The sequence below is a fragment of the Mus caroli genome, chromosome 8 (assembly GCF_900094665.2).
Source record: "Mus caroli chromosome 8, CAROLI_EIJ_v1.1, whole genome shotgun sequence".
Classification (NCBI taxonomy): Eukaryota; Metazoa; Chordata; class Mammalia; order Rodentia; family Muridae; genus Mus; species Mus caroli.
In genome coordinates, this window is record NC_034577.1 from 110662412 (window position 1) to 110671105 (window position 8694).

At 54.6% G+C, this 8694-nt stretch overlaps 1 protein-coding gene across 1 annotated transcript in view; it reads right to left on the bottom strand.

Annotated features, from left to right (window-relative positions):
• The window catches only part of Slc38a8 (solute carrier family 38 member 8), a 22278-nt gene extending 20178 nt beyond the window's left edge, over positions 1–2100 (bottom strand). The window contains exons 1-3 of the mRNA XM_021171050.1: positions 1926–2100; positions 1398–1588; positions 66–264 (exon numbers count right to left, since the gene is read on the bottom strand). Coding sequence (XP_021026709.1) covers positions 66–264; positions 1398–1586 — 388 coding nt within the window. The 5' untranslated portion in view covers positions 1587–1588; positions 1926–2100. The remainder of the gene's footprint in view (positions 1–65; positions 265–1397; positions 1589–1925) is intronic.
• Between the last annotated feature and the right edge of the window lie 6594 nt (positions 2101–8694).

The following is an 8694-nucleotide window of genomic DNA, read 5'->3' on the forward strand; positions in this document are numbered from 1 at the left end:
CCCCCCCCCCCAGTCATTTCAGGTCTTGCACCCCGGATTATCCCAATGCCAGGAAAGGAACTCACACTTCTCCAGCTGGTCCCCGATCACTCTGAGGAAAGCCACAGAGATCATGAGCAGGTTGGTCAGGAAGCAGATCTCACACAGCTTCCCCATGGCGGGGCCACATAGCTCCCGGACCACACCCTGGTAGGTGGTCTGGCCACTGACAGATGCTGCGTAGCCCAGGATGACCAGGCCGCTGATCAGGAAGACCAAAGATACCTGCAGAGGGGACCATGGGCCTGCACATCAGAGGCGTAACTCAGGCCAGTGGCCCAAGAGTGCCCTCCATGAAGGTTCTGCAAAGGGCTGTGCCTGAGCTCTGCCCAAGAGCTTCAGCAGAGGGAGGCGCCACCAGCTGTTCTGAGTTGGGGAACCTGACAGCTCTGTCCCATGGGACAGAAGAAATTTCACAAAGCCAGGGAGTTGAAACGCTCTCCTGTTCTCTTGAGAGGCAAGGCTAGGCATGTGGGGGCAGAACAAGAACATCTGGCTCAGAACCTCAGGCCAGACTGTGTGGTGTGAAACCCTGCTGTTTGGCCTATGCAATGATGACAGGCCCACCTACACACCTCCCTACCTCTCATGGGTGCTGGGGTCTGGTGCACTCAGGTTGAAGGCTCTGGGTGAGTTGTCTGTGAGAAGGGCGGGGTTGGTGGTTTGTGTGGGTGGGGCTCTTTATTGGGCCGTCCAGGGCTCTCTCCATCATTTATTATGAACAATTTTCACACATACATTGAGTTAGACTACTGCCCCGAACCCACAATTCATCCCAGACCCCACAAACAGGCTCCTGTGCTCTCTTTCCTGTCTGCCTTGCCCAGACACTCTCGGCAGCCAGGGTACATGAGTGGCCCACAGGGAATTGCTAATTTCCCAGGATGCTTTGGGGGCCCACTGTTGAGAGCTCAGAATCCTATACACCCCTCCCTCAAGAGCTAAACGTAGAAGGGCCTCTGCTGCCTCAGGACATCTGTCCCAAGACGAGCCCCTTGGAACACAGTCCCACCTCACCCCTGGAAGTTCCACATCTAATACTGCTCTGGTCCTGAGTCAGGAGGTACAACCGTGTGCACCTACAGCTTGTGGCCTTTTTCTTGGTGATCCTTCAGGGCGTGCATGATGGCTCTTATCCTATCCCTAAGAGCCCGTGGAGATTGGTAGACAGTTCTTGCATGTAACCCACTTAAAGTGGGACATGCCTCCCAGGTAATGAGGCTCAGGAATAAGATCCTACGCTAGCACACACAGGACAGCCAGCTCTGCAGAAGCAAGGATAAGGATCCTACCAGGGAGAGCCAGAGCCATCTCCCACCTGCCCCCCTCCCCCACGCCCTGACACCTCTGTGACTCACCAGGGCCACCAGGAAGGTGGGCAGCATGCCTCCTGCCTTGTAGAAGGCCCAGGGGAAGTTGAGCAGGCCGGCGCCCAGAGCGGACTTCAGGAGGATGAACACGGCGCCCAGTGAGGACAGAGAGGGATGGGTGGCAGCAGGGAGGGGCTTCTCCAGGGGGCCTCTGCTCCCTCTGGGCTGCCCTTCCATGGCTGGGGCAGCAGAGAGGGAGGGCTAGCATCGGACCTTCCTTTCTGATCCTTTAAACTCAAAGTCTCAAGATCAGCATGAGACAGGCCAACAATGGTACTCCTCACTCCCCCAACCCCCATCCTCTTCCAAAGCCAGCCATGCTCATCCACACCCGGCCCTGTGACTTTCGCTTCGTCTCTCTCCTGTCCTGCCTCTCACCCGCGACCTTATTTCTCCTTCCCATTTCCATCTGAAGCCCTGGCTTCCTCTCCTGGTGGAGAGTTTCTCCCCAGCTCTCCCACCCACAACTGTGCTTCCAAATTCAGCTCCCACAGCGTCCCGAGCCCTACTCCTTACCAAACCCAGGAAGGTGCCCCACAGGCCCTGGGCCAGCAGATTCAAATTTAGGCTTCCTCTTAGTGCTTCGGCCACACTGCTGCAGTCATGAGAGGCAGGTAGAGGGAGAGTCTTCCTCCACAGGTCTGGGCTCCTGAGACTTTCATTAGGGGGCCCTAGGGGCATTTGTTGGGTTTAAGATCCAAGTCTGAGGGACAAAGACAGACAAGGCCACCTGTCCCAAGAGCTTGCAATTTGGGGGGGTGGGGGGAGATTTGACCTAATCAGGATGTCTTTATTCCTGTGATCGGCAAAAGCCCCTCCTTGGGGTGTGGCTTTCTCAGCTGCTCAGTGAGCAGAGCTCAACTGGGATCAATCTAGGCCCCCAGAAACCGACCCCACCCACCGCAGACCCCGGCGTCAGTTTCTTCAGAGCCCCTGGTCTTGGGGAGGGTCATGGAAGAAGGCTAAGTCAACTATCATTACTGGCTGTCACTGGTAGGCAGTATGTTTCTCTGAAGCCCACCTGTGGAAGGACCCCTGGTGGGTCCTCTCACTCCCTGCCTCTCACAGGGCCAGTGGTGGGGGCTCCTCAAACCAACCCCATGCCTCAGCTGTGCCTGGGACCTTGTTGAAAGGTGGGCTGATTGCCTGCCCGTTGGGGTAGCCCAAGGTTCTTGATTGCTAACAAGCTCCAGGCAGGAGCCACACTGCGTAGAAACCTGGATGCTCTCTGAAGCAGTGTGCGGCTGCCAAGTTGGCAGAAGCCAAACCCCTGTGCTGGAAGATGCACGTCAAGATGTCAGGATCAACCTGGCATTTTCATCGGCCTGTTGCCGGAAAGCTGACCTCAACTCGCTTCTTGGGAATCCCCTGGAGGACTCCTGCAGAGTGGTAGCTGGTCCATCCCTGGAATTTCTGCTTCGGTGGGCCTGGGATGGGGACTGAGAACCTGCCTGTCTCATGTTTTTTCTGCCTGCTGGCCCAGGGACCCTGCTGAGAAGGGCTTTCAATCAAACATGCCCAGAGCCCTACCCCATCCAATCAGAGTGCCAGGGACACCCCCAGAGTGCCGTTTCCTCCTGCGTTTCTAGCACCTCCACCCTCGCTTGGTGACCTTCTTGAGGCTCCACAGCTGGGGCTCGCTAAATGCCCAACAGGACCTCAGCATGGATGCCTGAGAAGACTGCGATTCCACCGGGCCCCTGCCCTGTGCTGACACGAGGCAGCACACGAAGTAGAGAGAGCACAGGAAGGAAGGAAGGGAGGGAGGGAAGGAGGGATGGACTCCAGAAAGAACAGGAAAGCCACTTTCACAGGTCTCCTCCTTATGAAAGCTCCTAGCTAAATCCCACAAGCTTGGTGACTTGAAACATCAGGGATCTCTCTCTCTCTCTCTCTCTCTCTCTCTCTCTCTCTCTCTCTCTCTCTCGACCCAGGTCTGAGGTCAGTCTGTGACAGGGCTGTCGTCCCTTCCGAAGGGTCTGGGGGAATGTTTCCTCTGGCCTCCACGTGGGTTTTCACACACTGGCCTGGAGCCTGGTGTTCCCTGGCCCTGCTGAGCTGCGTAAGGCCTTTCAACTCCATGTCCTCCTCACTAGAGTGAGGCTATGAAATCTGGGCCAGGTAGAGATGGATGCTACAGGAGGAGGAGTGGGAAGTAGGGCAGGGAGAGGGATGGGCCACACACAATAGCACTGAGGTGACCCTGTGCACACCTTCCAGGAGCCAGGAGGCTCAACGCCCCACCTCTACCGACACTAATGGGCTCCCAAGGAAAAAGATGAAAAGTGCTTGGCCAGTTAGTGGCTAAAGCTTTGTACTCCTTAATCAGGCTCAGGGGCTCAGGGTACTCCCTGGTCCCTGCCCAGGGTCCCTCATTAGCTGCCCATTAGTGTGCATGACTTAGAAATTGGCCACCGGGCTGTAAAATTCCATGATCTCTTAATTCTTTGGGGCTTTGATATCCACCCCCTGCCGCCCTCCCAGAGTGGTGTGACCTTTCCCAAGCTGTGGAGGGGGGCACCCTGCCGGGCTCCATCTGTAGCTAGGGGAGGGTGGGAGGCCACCCTCTCTCTGCTCAGCCCATGGCAGCCAGGCCCACAGCACAGGGAGGAGAAGGCAGGCACCCTGGGGATCCTGCAGGTGGTGGCTCACACACAGGGCACTTGGTCTGCAGCACCCATGCCTTCATGCCATCCCCCTTCATTCTGCTGGCTGTGCACCTGTCCCATCAGGGGCTCCCCCACCAAGTATATGATGGGGACTCTCACTGATGCTTAGAAAGTTCTGGATCATCGGAGTAGCTTGTGGGCATGGCCACCTTATTGGCACTGGGTCTTTGGCTTGACCACCTGTGAAAAGTGTCTCCTGACTGTAGTCATTCATGACTAGCAAGGGAGAGACAACATTGTTAGTAGTCAGTGCTGAAAGCAGAGCGCAGGTCACATGACATCACCAAGCCCCCCCCCCCCCAGAATTTTTTATACCTCAGCCTCATAGGGAGTCTCTAGAAGCTGCCAGTGCCAGTCCATCAGCACCCCAGGCTACACTGGTTTGATACAGGGCTCCTAACAGCTATCTATGAAAGCCTGATGGGTTGAAAAGGAGGCACGCTACCATGCTGAGGAGTGTGGCTTCCTGGGGCCCCACAGCCTGCAGAGGCGACCCAGTGAATGCTGGTGCCACAGAACTAGGGCTCAGTATCCATGGCAGGTCCCTTAGGCTTTAAGTGGCAGCTCACAGGGATCCTTTGGTAAACACATGACACTTTAGGTAATCTAAAAACCAGTGTGGCTGGCTGATGAGGGCACACAAACAAGGGCACACAAATGGCTCCATCCTAACCTGCAGTCTTTTTTTTTTTTTTTTTTGGTTTTTCGAGACAGGGTTTCTCTGTGTAGCCCTGGCTGTCCTGGCACTCACTTTGTAGACCAGGCTGGCCTCGAACTCAGAAATCCGCCTGCCTCTGCCTCCCGAGTGCTGGGATTAAAGGCATGCGCCACCACGCCCGGCCTAACCTGCAGTCTGTGATACGACTGCACAGGGCCGGAGGGGTCTGCAGATAAGACTCTTGAAATGGAGAGGTGGCTTGGAGTAGTCATGTGACCACAGCAGGAGCCCCTCACGAAGGTCAGGCCTGCTGAAATCCACTTAGATGGGGTCATATGACCCTTGTCTGAGATGCTAGCACTCGCTTCTTCCTGCAGGGGCAGAGAGTGGGCAAAGGGTTGACTGGGGCAACTTTGGGGTTCAACACCCATGCTGGGGTGGGAGTCTTGGAGTCACCCATGTTCCCGTAACAAACTCCAATAAGCTCATGGTTCAACAAGCCCTTGGTGTCCTACCCAGGGCACACGGGTGGTTTTGTGTCTCTTCACTGACATTCACTTGTAACAGGTGTCCTTTAAGAGTGCAGGAGGTCAGACATCATCAAGGACAGAAAGAAGGGCCTGGGACAGGAAGGCAGCATGTCTGGGAGATGAGAGCAGGCCATGAGCCAAAGATGTGTGGCAGCCACTGGAGGTAAGACAGGCAGGAGATGGTCCCCTAGGAGCCTCCTCAGCGTCCCTGCCACTCAGCCAATCTCCAGAGCTAACATCAGGGAACAAATAGTTGTTTGCAGATCTCTAATCAGGTCATTTGCCCTGATCCTTGAGAAGTGTGAGCAGCCTTAAGCTGGGCAAGGGCTGAGTCTGTGGTTTCCATCCCTCCTGGGTCCTCTTGTCCCCTCCCCTATCACGGGGCTGCTTCTGCAGGTAGTCAGGACTCCTGTCTAAAGAAAGAGGGGGGAGAGGCGGGTGAACTTAAGGAGGTTCAAGGATGTCTTCTTAAATCCACTGTTAAGTTTAGCATCCTCTTGTCAATAGTGTGTCCAGGGAGAAACCTGAAGGCTAGGTTAACCAAGCAGCCTGGGGCAGGTCACAGGGTATAGAGCTAAAGCCTCGGCCAAGCCTTGACCCAATCACAAGGATTCCCCCGGGGAGGTCTATGTAAGCCCATGAAAGGAAGGGGGATGGGATGGAGAGGGCCGTAATCACCACCGTGTTAACCATGCTGAGTGCACCTTGGGGGCTTAGGTAGATTCCTAGTACAGTGCCACCGTTACCACTAATTCCTGAGCATTTTCAACATCAGCTCCCTTCCTCTCTCTCCCCAGCACCCTTCTCCTCCAGCCCTGGCAACAGCTAATCTGCTTTGTCTCCATGGATCTGTCTGTTCTGGCAATTCCACCCCATGCAGTCACAGGACACGCAGCTTTTCTTATCTCACCGCATGTGGTTAAGGTTCATCACGCTGTAGCATCCTTCCAGACGAGTTTGCCATCTCCCTCCACCATCAGCACATCACGGCCTCTGCAACTCGGCTCTCCACTGATTCAGATCCTTCCGGATAGGTTAGGTCGACGGGGGCGAGACCCTAGAAACCTGTGTTTCTAGGCTACCCCTCTGTGCTCCCTAGGCACAGTGAATGAAAGCATCATCCTTAGGACGATGCATTATTAGGATGCATTACAGGGAGTGTCTGGGGGAAAAATGGACAACTCCCTACAATGTGTAGCTCAGCACATCAAGGGCCCAGCCTGCCTCACCTCTGTGGGTTTCCTTGCTCTGGTCAAATCAGCCCAACCAGAGGACAGCCCAGTACTGCCGGATGTTAAGCAACCTCCCGCTTGCTGGTGCTCAGGGGTGAACACTTGGCAGGTCCAGTCTAAGTTGCTGTGGAGCTGGCCCACCCCCAAGACCCATCTTCAGCTTCTGAAGGTTCAAGAGTCATCGCTGTCTGTATGCGTCCAGCATATAGACCAAGCTGCATGGGTAAAGCCCTGGATATGGGTGTCCCATACAGGGATCAAGTGTGAGCTCTGAAGCACATACCACTCAGGGCTGGACTTGAGGTGTCTAGGTGTCTAGAGATGCAGAAAGCAAAGAAGCCTGTGTTAAGGCAGTGAAGTGGCCGGGTATGGTGGCGCACGCCTTTAATCCCAGCACTTGGGAGGTGAAGGCAGTGAAGTGGTTTTGTGGTAAGCGTGCAGGGACCAGCTATGCACAGGTGGGGGCAATCTGTAGTAACCAGCATGCTGTCATAGAGCTGAGCTAGTCCGGTGCCCACGGTAGCTCACCTTCACGTGTCAAAGCAAAGGAGGTGTCACTGGCTGTTTCACACATTAACCAAAGCCCAGAGACGTCACCTGCTGTCATGATAAGCGGCAGAGATGAGATCTGAGCTGGAGGATTTCATACATCCCATACTTGAAGCTCAAAAGTCACCACAAAACCTATGCTGCGTAAGATGAGGCTGGAGTGGCCAGAACTCCCTCATCCCCGTCAGCCCCCGGGCCCTTCTCATTCCTCCTCTGCTGGGCCGTGTGCAATATCCTAGGGGTCCTCGGAGCTGAGGGCTGATAGTGAGCCCATGCGCCCGAGAGTGACACAAAGGCTCAACACTAATCACTCCTTAGGCAAGTGGGAGCCACCTGCAAACACAGGGCCCACTGTATGCTGACGTAGTCAAGGCTGCTTGTGACATCCTAAGTGCCTAGAACAGAGGGACCCTGAACTTCATGGGCCTTAGTGACACCTCTCAGACCAACAGCAGCTAAAGCTACAAGTACAAATCCAGCCAGGGGCCAGACACCCAGGGGATTCTCTCTTCTCCTGCCCACAACCCAGTTGGCATGTATGGTCCCTTGCTCAGACAGGGATTCCACGCTGAGGATGCTGGAACTCGGCATGCTTAAAGAAGCAAGTGAAGGAGGAAGCCCAAACCTCACCAAAAATTAATCATGTTCATGTTTTAAAGGCCACAAAGGAGGGGATGTGCTTCAAGTCTGGTAAGGAACTCCTAACCTGGACACACAAGGAAAGCTCACAAGTCTGACAAAGCTTTAAATGACCCCGTCTAAAACCAAGCCCAGGGTGGAAACAGCATTACTCCCAGGGAGACGAATAAAGGGCTATTTCGCCTCCGGATTCAGGACTGCACAGTGAAACCACAGGGATGTCATTATAGCACTGTAACCAGAGCAGCAGAGACACACACAGGCCAGGACATGGCGAAGCTAGATTTCACACTGCTGCCAGAGGTGGGAACTACTGCCCTGCTTTGGAAAGTTTGTCAGTTCCTCCTCCCTCCTAGGAAGACTCTCAAGAGAAACTCACCAGGGCTCGCTCCCCAGTGAATGAAAACACTACCCGTGGTAGTTGGCAATCGGTCTACCCGTAGGAGAATACTATTCAGCCATGAAAAGGAATGGCCTCTGATACCTACGACTCCATGAAAGAAGCTTGAAGACATGATGACGACAGAAAGAAACCAGCTGCGATGTCAAAACCAAAAACACCACAACAGGCAAATTACAGAAAGCAAACTAGCTGTGGGGCAAGGGGGAAGATACAGGAGACTGCTAACAGGCCTGAGTTTTCCTTGGGAGTAATAAGAATGCTCTGGAGTTAAGAGTCGAGTAGGAGGCTGGGCAGTGGTGGCTCATGCCTGTAATCCCAGAACTTGGGAGGCAGAGGCAGGTGGACTTCTGAGTTCAAGGACAGCCTGGTCTACAGAGTGAGTTCCAGGACAGCCAGGACTGCACAGAGAAACCCTGTCTCAAAAAAACCAAAAAGAAAAAAAAAAGTGGAGTAGGACTGGCCATGCTACCTAATGAGAACAGTAGAGCTCACCAAAGCATCGCCTGACTTGGACACTTTTACAGAGTATGAGCTAGCTAAGGCGGATACTACACTGTCAGAGAGGATGGGAAGGTGCAGGGGTCTGGGGCACGACACATGCCAGC